This window comes from Lynx rufus, unplaced genomic scaffold (assembly GCF_022079265.1).
Source record: "Lynx rufus isolate CCGP_SWC_20201006 ecotype Redwood Valley unplaced genomic scaffold, mLynRuf1.p SCAF_7, whole genome shotgun sequence".
Lineage (NCBI taxonomy): Eukaryota > Metazoa > Chordata > Mammalia > Carnivora > Felidae > Lynx > Lynx rufus.
The window spans coordinates 126245999-126267319 of record NW_025814889.1 but is presented as its reverse complement, the minus strand read 5'-3'; the positions used below and the strand labels follow the sequence as shown (position 1 = coordinate 126267319).

Sequence of the window (21321 nt, the reverse complement as noted above, 5' to 3'; positions counted from 1 at the left end):
ACAGCTCAATGCTTGTTGACCTACCTCATCAAAGTTGGCTCTTATTACAGTGTCCAGTATTCTCTGACAGTGCGTTCTGTACATCATAATAAAGGTAGAAACCTGTGGGGAGTGGGGGAGGGGGGGAGAGGATCAACAACAAAAGCATAATTAATACACATTACTGTGCCTTTGGAATTTCAGTTTTCAAGTCACTTATTCCCTGCTGAGGAGATGAAATTCACTTCACACCCACTCATCCTGGAAGACCCAGGTAAGTCTCGCTGTCACCAGTGGTGCTCTCTGACCCTGGGCTCCCTCCTCTGTGCTCCCATGGCACCTGCACGTCATTTCTCCATTGGAGCACCTGCCCTTTGGTATGGTGGAAAGCACGGGTTTCTCTCTCCCCCATTCTTCACCTCTGAGACTATGGGCTCTGGGAAAATTAGAAATGGCATGTTGTTCAGCCTCCTGTATCCAGCACTTTGCACAGCGCCTGGCACGTAGTAGAGTTCAGCGGGGCATATTAATGAAATTCTCCTCATCAGCTAAGACACGGAAAAGTTAAAACCCAGTGTGTACTTGTAAGAAGAGGTGTTTGCCAAAAATCACAAAAAGACATTCAGAAATTTCCTGGAGTCTGTCCAGCAAAAGAACTTCATCTCCAGCTCCATTTATCCAAGAATTTTAAAGCTATAGTATAGCAAGTTTGTTGACGGGGGCGGGGGGGGGGGGGAGAAAGCAACTTTGAGAAAAAAAAGTATTTACTGGTTCTTAGATTTAAAGCATTATTTACAGATAATCTTTTTGCTTCAGAACACAGACATGCATTCATTTTTGTATAAACTTAGTTTGCTTAGGACATAAGCATCTGTCTCCCCACTTGGCTGTGAGATTGCTGGGAGCAGGACACCTCTCTCTGTTCCCGCTGCCTCCCAGCTCCCAGCTCCCAGGGTGATATGCAGACAGTGGGAGCTCAACACCTCCTGCTGCACTGGGCTGCATCTAGATAGGTGCCTTAGAGATGTAGGTCAGAATTTCCTGCAAATACCCTTTGACCCAAACTATCTGATTCCCTGTACCTATAAAGACTTCTTTGTCTATCGCACTAAGGTTTCACCACATCCTCTGCAGCACATGGGAAAATAAACTTTATCCTCTAAAATAACAATCAGGGTGCCTGGGTGGCTCAATGGGTTAAGCATCTGACTTTGGCTCAGGCCATGAGCTGACGGTTTGGGAGTTTGAGCCCCACATCGGGCTTACTGGTGTCAGCGTGGAGCCGGCTTGTCGTTAACTGAAGTCCACATTTTATTCGGATTTCTATCTTTACATTTTTAAACTCACCATTTTGCACTGAGAGAGAAAAAGAGAGGGAGAGGGGTTGTGTGCGTGGTGCGAGAGGAGAGAGAAAGGGGGGCCACCCACTCCCAGCAACACCTCAGACGTGGTCACCTTCTCCTCAGGCAGACTGGCTGGCAGATTTAGATCTTTGACATTTGGAAACTCTGGCAGCAACGTTCCAAGTTTGGACCGGGGTGAATATGCCACCGTCTGTTTGCTCACTTCTTTCTTGCCCGTCTCGCTCACCCAAGCGGCTCCTTTCTTGGAATACATCACATCATAATACTGGGAGCTTTCCTTCACCGCGATGCCATAGTAATGGTACCTGGGCCAGAGAGAGAGAGAGAGAGAAAGAGAGAGAATGAGAGAGAGAGAGAGAGAGAGAGAGAGAGAGACCGACCCACATGTACTGTTACCAGGTGGAGTTTCCTGGGCAGGGCAGGGGTACCCAAGACCAGAATGGCTGGGCCTATCCTCCCTGGGCTAGAAGAGTTAATTCTCCTGTGAGACTTGACATCTCAGAAATCTAGAATTAAACCAAAGTTCCATGTTGCAGCCATCAATCAGGCAGGTAAAAATAACCAAAATTGCCTCCTACAGAGAATGTTAAGTCAAATACTTTGCAAAGCAGAAAGGGGGGTGAAAAAAATTTCCATTTGTATTTAATCTCTTATATCTAGCCCCAAATGTGATCCCAGAAGTTCAGAACCTGAGTGTCCTTTTCTGTGGAGACCCAGGGAAAAGGGAGTGTTTGCAACTGCTAACTGTACCACCAACAAAAATTCATTTGGCCCATGTTTTCTTAATCAATAAATTGTAGCCTCAAAGAACCGTCTCTTTAAAAAGATAGACTCAGTATCTTAGTTGGCACTGAATATAAAAGACTGAAACTTTTTATTAACTCAAATGGGCTTTAATGACAGCAACGGTTTCAATAGAGACTAAGGAGGGATGGAAGGCACATTTTGTTTGGATGTTAGCTACAAGCTACTGAGCACTTGCTACATACTAGGCACTTTGCAAACTACTTTACCTACTTTAATTTGTAACATAATACTCTGCAATAGGGATTACTACAGTCTTTCTACAGATGAGAAAGTGGAGAGCAAGAAAGCCTGAGAGTAATTTGCTCTCCGTCATCCAGCTGTTGGGAAGAGGTTCTTCAAGACGGGTCTGTCTGGGGCGCCTGGGTGGCTCAGATGGTTGAGCATCCAACTTCAGCTCAGGCCATGATCTCACGGTTCGTGAGTTCGAGCCCCACGTTGGGCTCTGTGCTGACAGCTCAGAGCCTGGAGCCTGCTTCGGATTCTGTCTCCTTCTCTCTCTGCCCCTCCCCACTTGTGCTCTCTGTCTCTCAAAAATAAATAAATGTGAATAAAAGTTAAAAAAAAAAAAAAAAAAAAAAAAGACGGGTCTGACCACAAAGCCACTCCGCTGCCCTAACAGAAAACACTGCAGGACTGCTGTTACAGACTTGGGAGGTACATCAGAGTCACTTATGGAGCATAATAAAAATACAGATTCCTAGGCCCTCCCTTCCTACACCTGCTGATTCAGAAGGTGGGAGTGGGGCCCAAGAATCAGCACCGACACAAGCACCACAAGCTAACGCAGATGCACATCAGTTTAAGATTGATAAGCCCGTTAGGCCGAGCGTCTGCATACATTGTGGCTCTATGATCCCCAGTCGGTGTCATTATCTACTCTTGTAAATCAATGCTCTTCATAGCAACTAACATGGTGCAAAGTGCTTTACACATATTACCTTATTCAATCCCACAAAGCCCCTGTAAAGCTGGAATTAAGTATTATCCCCATTTTGCAGATTAGGAAACTAAGGACCAGGGAATTTAAGTCACACGCCCACGATCACGCAGTGAGTGGACACAGGATTTGAACCTCTAAAGTGAGCTAACCACTAAGCCAGTGATTCTCAAACTTTACTACTAATAAGAATCACCGACAAAACATTAAAAGACAGACTCCTGGGCTCCACCCCCGAAGATTCTGATTTAGTATGTCTAGATTTCTAGACATAGATTTCTAGTCTAGATTTCTGCACCGCAACGCTAATGTAAGTAACTCATGGTCCTCGCTTTCAGAAACTCTGTACAACACATCAATTACTCGTTTCTGCTTGTGGAGATGTGGTTGCTGGTGCATTCTGAGTTATGGAAGAGGCTTCCCGGGGAGGGGAGATGAGCACACATAACCTCCCCTTCTCCCCACCCCCCCTTACTCCTGATACCATTCTGTGATATTTCTGCTTAGTGGGCATCTCGCCTCCATCTGAATGCCTCCTGGGACGAAGAACTCAGGCCCTCCGAAGGCAGCCCTGTTCATTTTGGGTCGGGACCGTGATCAGAAAGTTCTTCTTTGTGTTGAGCTGCTCTCTGTCTTCTGCAGCTTCTACTTCCCAACTGTCATAACTGCCTCCCAGAGAGCCACCGTCTGGGCGGGGGAGGGGAAGGTTCCGGGCTCTCCAGGGGGCCGGGCAGTTAGGACACGCCTCCCTAACCTTAACAAAGTTCCCCCTTTACAATCTCTTAAGATCAAGGTAGTGACAACACATTCAGATCATACCACTTCTTGATTTTCCCCAGCATGTGTTGCTGAAATCAGCAACTGCAGCGAAGCTATTGCTCTGATCACTTCTCGGTTTTTCTATTTCAGTTCTATAGACATGTCAACACACTCCACGGTCACCCTGATTGATTCTGTCAAGGTAAAAGTGCCGGGGGTTTTCTCTAGAAGGCCAAGTTGGACACTAAACCTTCTTGTTACCTTTGCACTGGTTCCTTACTGAGCTATCAATTTGACACCACCAAATTGTTAAGGAAGATACCGCCCAATTCGTTAACTTCTGGGTTAAAGAAGACAAAAACAAAAACAACAAAAAATAAATAAAAACAGGCTCTCACATGTAGACAGAGGGACACTTTCTCCAAGTTTCTGTAGGATAGGAAGCCCTTCTATCTTTATTATCTTTCTTCACTGTCTCTACTACGTATCTATTTCTACTCTCCTTAGAGATGGGCAACAACGTATCTCTTCAAAGATTTGCTCCATTCTTCCAACCACCCACTTAATCTCTGGACTGAACTGCCCCTTGCGTACCAGCCACATGCTTACCAGCAAATAAGTAAGGGGGCATCTGGTTTTGTACTCTATATATACTCTTCACAAGACTGACACCTCATTTTTAAGTTTTAAATTTTAGAAACTGGAATTTTTCTTTATGGACGAGATTTATTCTTCAGAGCAGTCAGTCACCTTGGAAAATTATTAGAAATTTATTCCAAAATGTCCCCTGCTCAAAATTTTCTGTAAATCTCTTTGAAAATTGCCCCCAGAGCTTCTGAGCCACACACACACACACACACACACACACACACACACACACACACACACACACAGAGTCCTATTTTCAGAGCTTTACCAAAAAGGGTTTCTCCCAGTATGATCACCCACTTTCTTTACCTAACTTGACTCCAAACTTAAATCCACCCTCGGAGGATAAGAATGCTGCCCAGGGTGGGCACCGGGTTGGCTCTACCAGTCGAGCATCCGACTTGATTTCAGCTCAGGTCACGATCTCACAGTTCATAATGGAGCCTATGTCAGGCTCCGTGCTGACAACTCAAGCCAGCTTGATTCTCTCTCTCCCTCTCTGTCCGTCCCTCCCCCCATTCAAAATAAATAAATAAACAAACAAACAAAAAGAATGCTGCTCAGAGATGGCAGCAGCAGGGGGGAGTGAGGTGACAGTATGGAACACACTGCTTTTGAAGTACCCTCAGGTTCAAGTGTTACTAGTTCTATATGGTTGTTTGTTTAAGTGTCGGTGTTTTTTTAAGTCAGTATGTGCCGATCTGCTACTCAACATGGTCAAAATGTTTAGAAATGCTGCATGATAAGGCACCCTCTAGTGGAGTCACCAAGTAATCAACATAATAAAGGTTCTGAAAAGTCCTGCAGGAAGGAACCTGTTGAACTCAGTTTTCCCAAACTTACGTGGCCAACAGACCTTTTCCATGGAACACCTGTTAACGTCCAGCAACTTTTGAAATATCCCTTGAGGCAAGTCTTATAAGTCCTGTGCAGTGAAGGCAGAGATTCCCTTCCCACCAACTCACACCTAAGAGAAGGGGTCCACGCATCCTCCTCACTTTTCAGGACTCCTCCAGGAAGGACTTCCCAGGCTACCCTCTCTAAACTAAGCTACCCTCCTGTTACTCTACAACAAGCCTCTTTGACACAATCTGATTATCTCTTTTTGATCTGTCTTCCCCACCAGAGCATATGCTCCGTGAGGGCAGGTGACCTACACCTCATGCCGCACATCCGACACACAAAATGTGAAGCAAGGACGGGTTGGTCGGTTCCCAGAACTGATGGCTGGGAGGCACTGTGCCCTGTGTACCAGGGCATGGCTGGACCTCTCTGTCCCATCTCCCCTGTGGGGACTGGTACAGGTTGCTTCTCTGCCGAATGGATACTATCAGAGCAGAGAATTCGTTCAGTGAAACAATCCAAGTAACCTGGAAATTGTCCAAGAAGCCACAAAGTGCTCTTTTAAGTGATGCCCTGGACCATTTGACAAACACATCTAAAGGCAGGGTGGCACTAAGTTGGATTCCTTAAAACAGCTGGGCCAGATGGCTCAGGGTTTCGGGCAGCCTCTCTCTTGGGCGTCCTGGGAGAGGGAGGCCTGTTGTCTAAAGCTCTTCATGCCAGGCACAGACTTCCCGCCGGGCCTGTGAACTGAGCTCAGGATCAAAGGCCTGGGGCCCGAGCCTGACTCAGAGACGTGCGTTCTGCAGGCGCAATGGCTCTTGGTGCTTACTTGGACTGTCCTCGGGTCCCGAGTCTTCTGGTGGTCAACTGAGGAAACTGCTGCCTTATGATCTGTAAGTCAACACAAGAACCGGTTACCCGTGGGGAAAGCGGGGAGCACAGCGACTGATTTTACAAACAGCAATCCAAAGGGGGAACGCACGTGTCCTTGACTGCAATAACCTATCAAGAGGCCATCGGGACCCTGGAGAGGATACGGGCGTTGGGGAGCTGGGAGGGGAGCACTGGAGTAACTGTGAGGCCCTGTACTCTGAAAGGGTCTCACTTGGCTGCTCTGTGCTTCCCCCCCACCCCCACTCACAATGTAGGGGGAGTACTGGCTGATCCAGAACGTGTCACCGCGCCGCTTAGAGCCTTCCAATGGACTCCATCGCGCCTGGGACAAAGACCCACCCTCAGTCTCTTTAACGAGTCCCTGCTCTTACCTCCTGGCCTTCCTCTCCTATGACTCACCCTTACTCACCAGACTCCAGCCACGCTGGCTTTTTTTTTTCTTTTTCTTTTTTACTATTCCTGAAACACACTAGACTCACTGCCCACTGGGGCCTTTGTAGGGCAGCTCCCTCTGCCAGGAGTGCAACTTCATCACATCCTCACGGGACGGGCTCCTTTTCTTACAACATCCAGGCCTCTGCCCAGAGGCCTCCTCTAACGAGCCAGCAGGAGTAGCACAAGCAATCCTTTATCATCCTGTTCCCCTGCTTTGCATGGTCTTCTTCTCACTCCGCACTGTCTGAAATTACCTTGTTCACGTACTCTCTGCGTGCCTATTTTATGTCTCCCCCTACCTCAGCGTAAGCTCCTTGGGAACAGGCACCTGGCCCAGGGCTTGGCCCAGGCGAGGAGCTCAAACCATGCTGCTGAGTGGAGGAATGAAGCCCGACCTCTGCCCCAAGGGTATATCCTTGACTCTTCTGCAGTGTTGCCCAGGATATTCATATGGATTTGCAAGGAACCTGGGAGGAGAGGCCATGTGCCAAATAAAGACACAACCAACAGGCCTCATCCTTGGTGTTTGCAGAGATGATGTTTGTGGATAGACAGGATAATGCAGGGGTTCCGTGTGAGGGCTTTGGAACTAAGCTCCCTGGATTAGACAGATCCAAACTTAGCCATTTGTTAGCTGGGGGCCCTTATTTAGGCATTCAAATGGCTCAGTTTCTTCATTTGTAAAATAGGTATGATAAGCCCTACCTTAGAGAATTCTTGTAAAATCTATAAGTAAACATATGTGGATAATTTGCAACAATGCCTCGCACTTAGTAAAGGGCTCAATAAACGTTACCCATTATTACCACTGACTGTCCTGATCATTCATTCCTTTTTACTTCCACGGACTACTTCTGAAGTCCCAGCAAATTATTCCAGCTTCCCTCCCCTTTTAGAACAGCACCACGCGGGTAGGCACGGTCAGGGAGACCCCATGCACAAGCTGCCCTTGGTGAGTTGAGACACGCCTGCCGACTTCCCTGGCGAGGCATGAACATACAGTGCCTTCTCAGAGACAGGGATGAGTCTCTCCTGACCCAGCACACCCTCTCCCATCCACACTGGTATTCTCAGTGACTGACCTCTCAGTCATTCAACTGACATTTACTGTGACCCTGTTAGTTATTCGAACATGGAGGTGCTGTTTAACCTCTCTGATGTCTGGGGACTCAGGGGTTTATATATTCATCCCCAGGGGCACCCGGGTAGCTCAGTAGGTTATACGTCTGACTTCGGCTCAGGTCATGATCTCACGGTTTGTGAATTCAAGCCCTGTGTTGGGCTCTGTGCTGACAGTTGGAGCCTGGAGCCTGGAGCCTGCTTTGGATCCTGCGTCTCCTTCTCTCTCTCTGCCCCTCCCTCTCTCTCTCAAAAAATGAATAAACAGTTTTTAAAAATTACATACTCATCCCCAGATCAGAGGGATAGGTGCTGGTGGCCTCAACTAAATTGGCATCAGTGGCATGGAAGGAAGTGGACAGAGAATCTGGAATGGGTGAAGTAAGGATTGACCATTTCTTTTTTTTTTTTTATTTTTATTTTTAAAAATTTTTTTTTTCAACGTTTATTTATTTTTGGGACAGAGAGAAACAGAGCATGAACGGGGGAGGGGCAGAGAGAGAGGGAGACACAGAATCGGAAACAGGCTCCAGGCTCTGAGCCATCAGCCCAGAGCCTGACGCGGGGCTCGAACTCACGGACCGCGAGATCGTGACCTGGCTGAAGTCGGACGCTTAACCGACTGCGCCACCCAGGCGCCCCAGGATTGACCATTTCTGTACACTGGGAAGCTACCTCCGGTATGAATAATGGGGCAGCATTTCCTCATCTGAAAATGGGTGTAAAAGATGCATTCCTTAAAAGGATGGTTAGAAAATCTAATAAGATAAAATGACGATACTACTTTGAGAAATAAAAAAGGCCTTCTAAAATGTTCGCTCACAGCGATGATACTGTTTCAGAATTCTCTGAAATTTTTCTGTATTGACAGAGACAGCCCTGGTTTCTCTCACCCTCACTTCCATAAGCTGAGGATATGGGTCCTCACTTGGACTACGTCCCTCTCAAAATGCTGTGACCTGAGGGAAATGCAGTATTCGGGGTGGGGTCTCAGCGACAGCACTCTGCCCCAAGGTGCGCACCACGGTTTTAGTGGCCTCACCACCTCCGGCCAAGTACACCCTCCAGACTTTCATCACAGAACTGATTTCAGAGCCAAGATATGAAGTAGCTGTTCACAACGGTACAAACGTGAATGGCTACAGATATGCCGATACAGGTCGAGGGAAAATAACACAAAGCGTGAAGATGAAGTCCAGGTTAAAAGTGGGTTATGATTTGGGTTCAGAGTTTGCTACCTGACCAATACAGTAAAGTCACGGGAGTCCCAGTACCCATCAGATAAACACACACTAGCTGCCTAGGAAGAGCAGAGATCTTTTTTGCATGTTGGTCTAGGACATTTCCCCCATACTGCAGGCACGACAGTGAGGTACCATGTTTAATGCTCTGATATTAGCAGGCATTTGGAAAATGATACTACCGGGTGCAGTCAAAGGTGTGGCAAAACTGAAACTCTCAAAGATTGCTCATGACATTATTTATTATCGTACTACCACTCCACAAACGTTATTACGATACATCTCACGAACCACAAAATATTCATACTTTTTGATCTATGAATTCCAAGGAAGTAATCTGAAACATGAAGAAGCTACGTGCAGGGTTACTAATAAGAGAAAAAATTGGAAGCAGCATGAAGGGTCCAATGACAGGGAGCTGGCTAAATAAATGATCATATATACATTCAACAGACCGTTATGCAGGTGTTAAAAACGACGGTAACAAAAATTATGTCACGGCACAGAAAACTTATGTATGACATGATGTTAAATAAAAATAGTATACCTCAAAACTACATTTATACTATGCTTATAGTTTGTTTTTACAAATATAGGAAATGGAAAAGGAATGTGGAAAAGTAAAAATGGATATTAAGGTGGTAGGATTGTTAAGAGAACAAAAAGATTTTTGTATAGCATTTGTGTACAAGGTCAACATTTTTTCCAGATAGAAAAGGATTTTCTCATTAGAAATATTTCTAGGGGCACCTGGGTGGCTCAGTTGGCTAAGTGTCCAACTTCAGCTCAGGTCATGATCTCACAGTTTGTGAGTTCAAGCCCCGCGTCAGGCTCTGTGCTGACAGCTTGCTCAGAGCCTGAAGGCTGCTCCGGATTCTGTCTCCCTTTCTCTCTGCCCCTCCCCCGCTCACACTCTGTCTCTGTCTCTCTCAAGAATAAACATTAAAAAAAAAAAAAGAAATATTTCTAATTCACAAAAGACATTCACGATAACCTTGAAGGAAGCACCAAAAATCTTCCAGAATGTTATAGTGGCTGTTTTTCTTTTTCTTTTCTTTAAAAATATAAATAAATCATTCCCTATTCCCTGCAAACAATATGTAGATAATTTTTTAAAGCAGCATTTGAGGGGGGGATGTTAAGCTTTATCATTATGTGATTTAAGAGAATGAGTATAAAATTCTGAATCTCTCTAAGTATTTATCCAAATGGCATCGTACATAATATCCTGGCCCCAGGCTAGGTACTAGGCACTAGGGCCACAGACTCTGGTCTAGAGATGTTCTAAAAAGCCCCCGGGGAAACAAAGCCTTCAGAAGCTGTCTGTTCTACCTCGAAGAGGCAATAAAACATACAATCAGTGTGTTTGCAATTCTCTGTGCTATGATCTTGAGGAATTATCAAGTTGTGGAATAGGGCCTTCAAATGCACAGATCCATTCATCCTAGGATTTCCTCCATAGCTCAAGGGTTTTACTTACTCCTTTTGAATAATGTGCGGATCTATATGTGCAGTTTTACTATCTTGTGGCCAGCACCACACTCCACTGAGTCGCCCAAGACAGAAGAGGAGAGACTGTGCTCTCTCTTCCCGACCCTGCACAACCCCATGTCGCACTGATTCTGACGAAGACGCCTGCTGAGCCCGGCCACTTCTCTCTGTCCCTGCGCGGCGCCTCTAGCCCACCCTGGCCTCACCCGGACCACAGACACACCCTCCTAACTTGGCTGCCCTGAACATGACCGTTTCACTTCCTCATTGGAAACACTAGGTGCCTGCTCACTGCCTACACTGAGCTGCGGCCCCAAGAGCCACAATAGGTTGCCTGACGGTACATAGTTTGGATTCACTCAACAATAACTATTTACTAAGCTCCTCCTATATGCCAGACACTTTGCTAGGCACTGAGGGACACAACACTGAGCTGAACAGAAACAGCCTTTGGTGAGGAAGCTTACATCTAGTGGGAGAAGACCAAAAATAAATAAATTAAAATGTCAATATATCTTGTATCAGGTTAAGTGCTACAGAGAGGAACAAAAGGAACAGCGTGAGTGGAATGGAGAAAGTAGGGGTGGGGGGAGGGGTTTTTTTTGTTGTTTTTTTACGGTGATAAGGGCTAAGTGGTAATGTGGCATTAGAGTGGCGACCTGAAGGAAATGCGAGAATGAGCCTCATGGATATGGTGGTGGTGGTGGTGGGGGGGGGGCGGGTTTCAAGCCCAGAGAACAGCCAGTGCAAAGACCCTGGGGTAGGAGCTTGTTTGATGCGTGTCAGGAAGAGCAAGGAGGCCAAGTGGCTGGAGCACAGTAAGTGCTCAGGAGAGCAGGAGAACAGGAGGTCAGGAGTGGCTGATGGAGCATGGTTCATGTGGGGCCTTGTAGGTCTTTATGAACACTTCTGCTTTTACCCACAATGAGATGGGGAAACCTTAGAGGGCTCCAAGCAGGAACGTGGGGAATAAGTCTGACTTACCTTTCCAAAGGGTGGCCCTGGCTGCTGGATGGAAAAGTGACATCAGGGGGCAAGGGTAGAAACAGGGAGACCATGAAAAGGCCACTGTGTAGTCCAGGCAGGAGACATTATGGCTCAGTACCTTAATCCATTGATTCAATAAATCAAAGAATAAATGAAGCCCCTCTCTTTGGCTGGCCATGGAAGTTGTTTCTAATATTGTATTAACGTAAATAATGCTATAAAGCAGTACCTTTGGGATAATGATTTTTCTTTCTATTTATTTATTTTGAGAGAGAGAGAGAGAGAGGGTGCAGAGGACAGGCAGAGAGAGGGAAAGAGAGAGAATCCCAAGCAAGCTCTGCACTGTCAGCACACAGCCTGACACAGGGCTTGATCTCACGACCCGTGAGATCATGACCTGAGTCAAAACCAAGAGTCGGACGCTTAACTGACTGAGCCACCTACGTGCCCCGATTTTTATTTTTATTGGCCAGTATTTTGGTTTTTTCCCCACTTTATAATAGTTTCTCAAATATGGAGCTGCCTGATTAAAGGGGAGAAATATTTCAAGGTTTGGGAGAGGTACCGTCAGTTGCTTTCTATGAAGTGCAGAAGGCTATTATCACTTTTTAAAAATGTGCGAAATTGAAGGGCCAAAAGAGACCTTCCATTTGAGCATCAGGTTTCTTGTCTATCAAACAGAGATAAAACACTGGCTCAGCTAATCTCACAGGCTTGCGGGGGTACCAAAGGAGTTAGGGAATGGATGCCCAGCCCTGCCTCCTGGGCCACATCAGCCTGGGAAGGGAGCAGGAAGGAGGGTAAGAGCTCTGCCTCGGCACGCTTTCAAAACTGCACAGGACAGTGACCTGCTTCCAGGCAGGGTGCTGGAGCAGAGGGGTCCACGTGTGTTAACACCCCGCTCTGTCTCCACAGTCCTCATCCTCTTCTAGCCCGTTCTCTTCATTGGCACCCTCTAGTAAGATCCTTTGACGGATTTTCGGAGGATCCTCATTGAACTCCTTTTTTTTTTTTTTTTCAGACTTCTGTGGTATATCCTGGTCTCCCAAGCAATATTACTCGTGCGGTTAGAATATTTAGTTCTTTTTGTGACAACACATTTTATCTAGAAATCCTGGAAGACAAATCCTCTCCTCCTCCTCGAAAAGAGAGAAAGATGATTTCAAACAGGGAACTAAGAGGAAGGGACGTTTGCTGAGTAGGGGGTGGGGGGTGGGGGACGCCGTACAGCATCGCGTTCTTCCCAAACGGAGGTCAAGACTTTTCCCACTCTGAGCAAAGAAAGGGCTGTTACAGATTGCACCCCTCCTTCCAGCCGCAACAAAAACCTGTGGGAAGGGGGTTTGCTGCCTTTTTTTTTTTAAGTGTTTCTTATGGGCTCCAAATTACAAATTATTCTCTTCTCTTGTCACCAAATAATCGGCTGGTCCCAGAATCTGAAAGCCCAGCACAATTTAGTTTGAGTCTCAAAATGCAGGGTCGGTTCAGCCCCACTAAGGCTGTTCAGCTTTTAATTTCTGCAGCAAGACTCAGCAAACAGTCAAACACTTTTGTGGAGCTGTGAAAGCTGAGTTTCGCTGTTTGATAAATGAGCAGGCGGCAGGCAGCCCCTCTTTCTCTTTTTGTATGGATTCAATGAAGCCTGCCTAAAGAACACCACATGCTGTTCTAGCTACTGATCTAACATTCCGCAACATCCCAGCCTTCCAAATTCCCTTTAATTACTCGGGAATCCCACCCTTCTCCCTTTGAGCCGAGGCAGCCAGGGCCGGGGGCTCCATGGGGCTAGGGGTGGGAAGCAGAGCAGCCCTGCAGAACTCCCCTCCCTGGAGCTGCCGGATTTCTTCTAGGTGGTGGTGGCCAGGCTATCCATCTCTCCTGCCCACTCTTCTCCCCGGTCAACCCCGTGTGGCTCTAGGCTGAAGGCAATTCCACACGTGGGCTCTCCTGACGTGATTTCGTGGGCACAGCCTTTCAAGAAATGTGAGTTTTAGGCACATGTTTCTGAAATGACATATTCAAACCACCCCCCCTCCCTTTAAGAGAAGGAAGGGAAGGAGGGAAAGAGGAGCAGCCTCCACCCTGAGCATCAGCAAGAACCAGGCACTGGATGAGGTGTTTGACATGCAACGTTGATTTCATCCTAAAGACGATGCTGGAGGGAAAAATATGGTGATCCCCATTTCACAGATGAGATACAAGGATCTACGTCTGATCAAGCCTCCTCAGATTCACAGACTCCAATTCGACTGTCTCTCCTGTTCTTCAATATGGCTGGTACCCATGGGAGCCAGCAAGGGGTCCACTAATTGTGTGTGAAAACCCTGATGTCCTGTCTAGATGCCGCCTCGGGACACCTTTACAGCCACTCCAGAAAGCCACTCTGTCTTGTTACTCTTACAGACAGGCTTTGTTTGATTTTGATCTCAAAGTGTATGATCTTGATCCAGCTTGATCTCCAAACTTAAGTCATGAGGGACAGGCTTTGAAAAAAGGCGGTGGTTGTTTCCAAAAATTCAATCCACCCTCAGGAGGCAACGATTTACCACCAACAAGGCCTGATCCAAAAGGAGCTCCAAGGTAATGGGATAAGTGCACATCCTCCCACACTTTGAAGGAGACAAACTCATGTGTATAAGGAGTCAAGTACGCTCAGAACAGTTCAAAAATAAGAGCTGTGGGTCTGAGTTGAGAGGTTTTTTGGGTGTGGGAAAAGTAGAGGGGCTTTTCAAATAGCAAGAGGTGAGAAACTCAGTATAAGGGCAAGTTGTTTTGTAACTATGTATTGCAAAAGTCCTGTGCCTTCTCTTAACACACACGCACAATTGTTTTGAACACGAGAAAGAGATGATTAAGAAAAGAGGTTGTTCCAAGGGATTCTAATTGTCACAACTTCAAGTGTGAAAGTGAGAAACGTACTCACTTTCTTTGTTGACGAGAGACCTCACCCCTTTAGCAGAGAAGAAAATATAATTAAGTTAGTGGTATCAATAAGATTTTGAAACAGCCTGCCTCCACGCTTTCACTTTGAAATGGGTGTTTGCCAGAGCGATTACACTATCCTGATGCACCTCTGGCCATTCAAGAGTTTTCTGGGAACACCTACTAGGCGCCAGGTGCTGGGCGGGGGGGTGGCTGCAAGAAATTCCCCCGAGAGAAATTTCACATATTTACGAGAAACTCCTATCTAGTGCGATGAGACAGAAATGGAATTTCAAATCCCATGCATGGGTTGATGAAGGATTCTGTGAAAACTCCCGGAGCTACAAGCGTAACAGCGAACGTGTTGTCCCTCGAGAGGTAGGTACCATGGATGACAATTCTGAGAAGCCCCCAACCCATACGTGAGCCCAGTCTCATCCTGAGGCTGCCTGGATGGTGTGTCACGTGTTTAAGTACAAGAAGAGACAGTCCTCACACACGGGCTTAGCTAGAATGAGGTGAGTTACATAAGCTACAGGTTAAGTCAAGACCGGAATAACTCCGAAGGCGACAACAGGAGCGGGTGAGGGTGGTAATGGCAGCATGCGCGCCAGGCAGGACATTTTTAGAACAATTGTTCTCAAAATTGTTCAGAAGGAAGAGCAGCGGCAAGAGCCAAAACATCGATGTTAGCGGTGATATATTAAAAACACGATGTATCAAAGTCATGGAATGCTGCCATGGTGAACTGAAATCATAATCATAGCTGACATGCATGGAGTGTTTATATTTACCAGGCACTGAGCTGAGGAAGCCCCCTCCCCCAATAGCCATTATGACAACAACTCTCCACGCGGTTGCTGCCATGTTCCCATTTTCTGCATGAAGAAACTGAGAGAGGCCAGAGTGGTTTGGAAATCGTCTGAGCTCACCCAGCTGGTAACTGGTGGGGACGGGACTCGAGCCCAGACAGTCTGACTTCTGAGCTTGGGCACTGCGTGACACGTAGAGACACCTGAAATCACACACTGTGGGGTCGGGTATGAAAGCAGACCTTCTGACGTGGACACCCCACAGCAGATACTCAAGGTGAAGAAAAACACACGCAGGAATTTACAGTTGCAGGGAACTCCATCAATGGAATTAGTGTTTTCCTTTGAAAACTGGCAACAGAGCATTCCTGAAGGATCCTGATGCCTCAAGAGCACCTTCATCTTCCTGCACCCCCGCAGGGCCCTGCACGTGACTTGGGGTCAGTGAGGGGAATGGAAGGACTCTCGAGGAAGAGGGCAGGCACGTCAAGCAAGAAGGATCTTTGGCTCCTACCCCAGGTATACGCAGCTGCCCCAAGCACTGGTCCCCAGAACACACTTGGCATTTTCTGGCATCGCTTGAGCATGGCCGGCAGTGAGGAAGGAGCCAAGCATTCAAGGAGGAGCCACCCACAGCCCAAACTGCCAATTACCTCAAGTCCTCACGAGGAAAAGGCAGCATATAAATACATTGAATTCATATATCTGTCGCCCCACCTTCCCCTTCTCTGGTCTCCCTGCTGCTTCCTGGTCTCCCTGCCCCGCAGCAGGCGTCCCGTGTTCCCCCACCCCTTAGATCCAGCCCCGCCACTCCACGTGTGACCTGGGGAAAACCACTCAATTCCTTTCAATTCCCTCAGCTAAAAAATGATGGGGTCTCACCAACCAATCTCCAAGTCCCTGAAATAGATTAAACTCCTTTATATTGATATGTCAGTAACCGATATATATTAATGACTCATCCCGCTCTGTTCTAATTGCATTTTTACAGACTTAATCAAAGGAACGGAGGGTTCCGGAAATCAACAAAGCCTTCAGGGGACACACAGTTTTGAGGCTAAATGGCCTCTCCACATATTCAAATGGCACTATCTCCTAACCGTCTAGTGCCCATCCACGAGAGCCTCTTGCTGACGAGCTGACTATAAATCACGTTACCTGCCCACTGTCTTTAAGTGATCACTCTGTGCCACCTGTGTCCTTCTCCTGGGCTCCTAACCTGACAGTATTCCATACATGTTTTCAGGATCCTGGGTTCCATTTCATCGTTGTGACACTTATAAAAGGACACACAGGGACAATGTGGGGGAAATGGGTCAAAAGGTCCAAACTTCCAGTTGTGAGATAAAAAAATGTCCTGAGGACATCACCTGTCAGCATGGTGACCATAGTTCATACTGTGCTGTACATTTGAAAGCTGCTGAGAGGGGCACCTGGGTGGCTCACTCGGTTGAGCTTCCGACTTCGGCTCAGGTCATGATCTCACGGTCTGTGAGTTCGAGCCCCGCGTCGGGCTCTGTGCTGACAGCTCAGAGCCTGGAGCCTGCTTCTGATTCTGTGTCTCCCTCTCTCTCTGACCCTCCCCCGTTCACGCTCTGTCTCTCTCTGTCTCAAAAATAAACATTTAAAAAAAAAAAAAGAAAGAAAGAAAGCTGCTGAGAGAGTAGATCTTAAAAGTTCTCATCACAAGAAAGAAAAAATTATAACTCTGGGTAGTGACAGATGTTCACTGAACTTATCTGGTGATTGTTGCACATTATACACATATATCAAACCATTGTGCCATACACCTAGAACTAATGCAATGTTATATGTTAATTATAGCTCAATGTTTAAAAAAAATGAATACACGTATTTCTAAAATGCTCATATGTGGATAAAATGGTTCATTGTTTACCCCTTTCTCCTTGCTAACCAAACTCTAATTTTTTATTCCAGGAGGCGATGGTCTACATTTTCCTGCTTCCCTGACAACCAAGGGCAGCCAGTGAGATGTAGGGGAGATCACTGGGCAGGGCTCTGGGAAGGCTCTTGAAGATAGCCGATTTGGCTGGAGTTTTGACCTGTCTCTTCTTACCCCCTTTTCCCCCTTCTGGCCTGGAATATAAGCCTTTGTTGTCCAGCAGCCACTTTGGACCATGAGGTGATACAGAAGTTGGAAGCCATCCGCTACAAATGGTAGGGCATAGAAAGAGGAGGAGCCCAGGTCCCCGATGCTCTTAAAGGGCTGTTATGCCGGTGTTGGGTTATCATCTTTTATATTTAATGTGAAGAAAAGGAAAATCACTCATTTATTTAAGTCACTGTTTGGGGATGGAGAGGGGCATTTTTCACCCACAGCCCCACAATACAATTCCTAACTGATCCACCTTCTGATTTCCACCCAGAATTAACTTCCCAGAGAAGGTTCCAGTAGCCGTGGAGTCAGCCATGCCATCTTTGTCCAAAGGGAACAAAACGAGCATCCAGTTCACAGGGCTGGGGGAGGACTACACGAGATAGTGTGTGCAGAGGGCTTGGCACAGAATCAGCGTCACTGCCCATCCCAGTTTCTAACTGAAAAGTATTTCCAACTAATGCAGTAAAAAGATCCCGTATGTTTGTAGACTGACTTCCCCATTTGATAGAGGAAGCCCCAATCCCTGGGGCTCTTCCCAGATTGACCTTATTCTCAGGCCACCAGTCACCCCCCACCCTTGAGGAGGCAGAAGTCTCCTCCCTTTGTCCCCCCAGTCATGGGTGTTCCAGCTCAGGGGCACATCTGCCATCTTGTTCTGTGGTTTCCCATGGGCACGTGTCCCTTCTGCAGCCCACTCCCCTGGAGGACAGACTATCTTCTTCACCCTACTTCCCATCTGCCAGCACAGAGCTGGGGCCACAAGGGATCAAGATAAATGAGTATCTAATAAGTGGGGGAACACAAGTGTCGAGGGGGAACCAGCATGGGAAATACTGGCTGCAGGGTTCACAGTGCCCAGAACACCTGGGTGGGGAAAGATTTGAGGGGCATTTCTCAACTGTGATACCAGCACTCATGCCTCTGAGAGACAGGCCGAGATTTCAGTCCCAAATTCCATCATCTAACAGGTGCCAGGTGGTTGCTAATGACCGCACCACGGTCAAAAGGCCCAGTATTTTGTTCTCCACATACACCTACCTCCAGCCACCCCCCCCACATACATACCCTACCCCCAAAATAACTTGCCCTGGGTAAACTGAGATAAGTTGAAGTGCACGCACTCTTAGAGCCAGACTTTCCAGGCTCACATCCATTTACTGTCTGTGTGGCCTTGGGCAAATTACCTTATCTCTCTGGGACTCGGTTCACCCATCTACAAAATGGGGATAACAAAAGTTCCTACCTCATAGAGTAGTTTGGAGGAGGCAGATATATGTAAAATGCTTAGAAGAGTGCCAGGTCATAGAAAGCCCTAGGTGTTTGTTATTTTTATTAATTTTATAAAAAGCTCTCTAACATCTGTTAAAAAGAATGGTCTATTAATAAGCTTGGGCAATCTAGGGGTCCCTGGGTGGTTCAGGCAGTTAAGTGTCAGGTCATGATCTTGCAGTTCGTGAGTTCAAGCCCCACTCTGTGCTGACAGCTCAGAGCCTGGAGCCTGCTTCAGATTCTGTCTCCCTCTCTCTCTCTCTCAAAAATAAACAAACATTAAAAAAATAAGCTTGGACAATTTAGCTGGGTATGATGTCACGTGTAGGCCAATTCTGATCCCCATGATTTTGTTTCAATTTACAGTTCCACTCACTGTTCTCTAAAAATTTACTTTACTGCTTTTTACTAGAGAACTGGGGTTACCATTTTGGAAGTATTTTTTTTTTTCTCAACCTGGCAAGCCTGTAAGCACCAGCAGCAGGAGGAAAAGGTCAGGGACGAGCAGGAGGTCAGACCACATGCCCCACTTCCCCTCTGTAGGTCCTCAGGCCACCCGTGCTCAGGGCTGAGCTGCGAGTCTGGGAGGAGTTTCCAAGTGGATGTGAGGCTGCAGGTTTTGATTGGAGCCCTGGACCAGACTTCAACGTCTAACAGAGAGCCTACATTATTGAAAAGAGGCTTGTTTTTATAATCAAGAATCAAACAGCAATTAAGCCTGCCATGAAGCCACCGGGGGTCAGGGAAGGAGGCTGGGCCATAGCGTGAGCAAAATCACTTTCTGTGTGTACACTGCTGAGTTCGTCCCGTTCCACACACCGGTTACATCTGTGGGGGCTCATCTGGGCATCTCTAAGAATCAGGGTGTAAGAGCAGGTATGCAGTGAGCTGGTTAAAACCCTCCAACACTAGAACGGAGCCGGATGGGGGATCCTCAGCGGAGGAGCAAGAGCAGCCTGGGGGTGGGTGGTGGAAAGTCAGCTGGAGAGCACATCCCTTCAGCCATTGTGGATGGAGATCCATGGGGTTCCCCCCAACCCATGATTGGACTCATTGCTGTAGCCGGATGGATGGCCATTCCAGCAGAGGGCGCTGGCGGGAAGAGCCCTCAAAATGAGTCCCGCTGACTTTCCTTCTTTCACACTCCTCTGATGCCCCTCTGCTCCAGCCCTGGAGAAGCCAGAAGACAGAGGGAGGAAGGAAGCACCCACCCTGCCCCTCTTTGACAGAGCAAATTCTGAGCCCCAGGAAGGGAGAGGCTCTGCCTTGCATGTGAGATGCATGTTTTAAACTGGACCGAGTGGGACTTTTTCACAGCTGAAAATGAGTTAATCTTCTAACCAACACCAATACGATGGCTGAACATGGTTGGGATGCTGTGGGGTTTCCCTGTGATGTCATCGGAGGGCAGAGCAGGACAGCTGAGCAGAGGACTTTGAAGGTAGCCCTTCAAAGTAAGTGAAAATACAACCAGTTTCCATTGGTACCTGGACAAGTTCATCCGTGCCCAGCAAATGGGTAAGGGAAAATTGATACAATGCCTGTTTCATATGGGCATCATACAGGCTAAACACATTCACGTGTATCAAATGATTTCAGCGTCCTTGGCAAATAGCAATAACACAAGTCATTCAATCTTCAATAAATATCTGAGGGTCTATTATGTGCCAGGCGCTATTCTGGGAGTTAGGGATGCATAGTGAACAAAAAAAAGGCCTCATGGAGCTGCCATTCTAGAGAAGGAGGCAAATAAAACACAAGCAACTAACAGATATATATATATGTGTATATATATATATATATATATATATATACACACACACACATACATATACATACATATATGGTTAACATATATATGTACATGTATATTATGTCATATGAATATTATCTGTAATATACTGAGGTAGAATAACAGGCAATGATGCCATACAGATAATTATACATATAACATGTAATATATTAGTTATATCACATATGTAACAGTTCAGACAGTTATAAGTGCTATAAAGAAAAAGCATGGTAGGAAACAGAGGAAACAGGATGGAGTGAGGCCAGTTTTAGATAACGGTGGCTTCTTCCATTGGTAGAATGCCTTACAATGTTAAAAATGCTCTCCTGGGGCGCCTGGGTGGCGCAGTCGGTTAAGCGTCCGACTTCAGCCAGGTCACGATCTCGCGGTCCGGGAGTTCGAGCCCCGCGTCGGGCTCTGGGCTGATGGCTCAGAGCCTGGAGCCTGTTTCCGATTCTGTGTCTCCCTCTCTCTCTGCCCCTCCCCCGTTCATGCTCTGTCTCTCTCTGTCCCAAAAATAAATAAACGTTGAAAAAAATAAAATAAAATAAAATAAAAATGCTCTCCTAAGCAGCGTCTCATTTTATCCCTAGAGTCATTTGTGAGAGATTATTCCCGTCTAGAGGTAAGGGGTGACCTTTCGTTACCCTAGCCAACAGAAAGGCAGGCACAAGCCCAGTACAGCTTGAAGCTTCAGCATTCTCTGTGATGCCTCAATCAATTCTGGGACCCAAAGTCAATACGGGCTTACGGGAAGCCAGTGCTTATGGGGCTTGGCCGCAGTGCTGGAAAGAGGATCTCTTTCAGTTCTTCCCTGCAGCAAAACCATTGCTGCCATCCACTCGCTTTATCAAGGACAGTATCCCCACCAGGCCACACGGGAAGGGGGCGGAGAGCCTC

The 21321-nt window shown here is 46.9% G+C and overlaps 1 protein-coding gene across 1 annotated transcript in view; it reads right to left on the bottom strand.

The window, feature by feature from the left end:
• The window catches only part of RFX4 (regulatory factor X4), a 109099-nt gene that overhangs the window by 77640 nt on the left and 10138 nt on the right, over window positions 1-21321 (bottom strand). Inside the window, exons 3-5 of the mRNA XM_047066406.1 lie at window positions 6170-6231; window positions 1435-1648; window positions 25-102 (exon numbers count right to left, since the gene is read on the bottom strand). Coding sequence (XP_046922362.1) covers window positions 25-102; window positions 1435-1648; window positions 6170-6231 — 354 coding nt within the window. The remainder of the gene's footprint in view (window positions 1-24; window positions 103-1434; window positions 1649-6169; window positions 6232-21321) is intronic.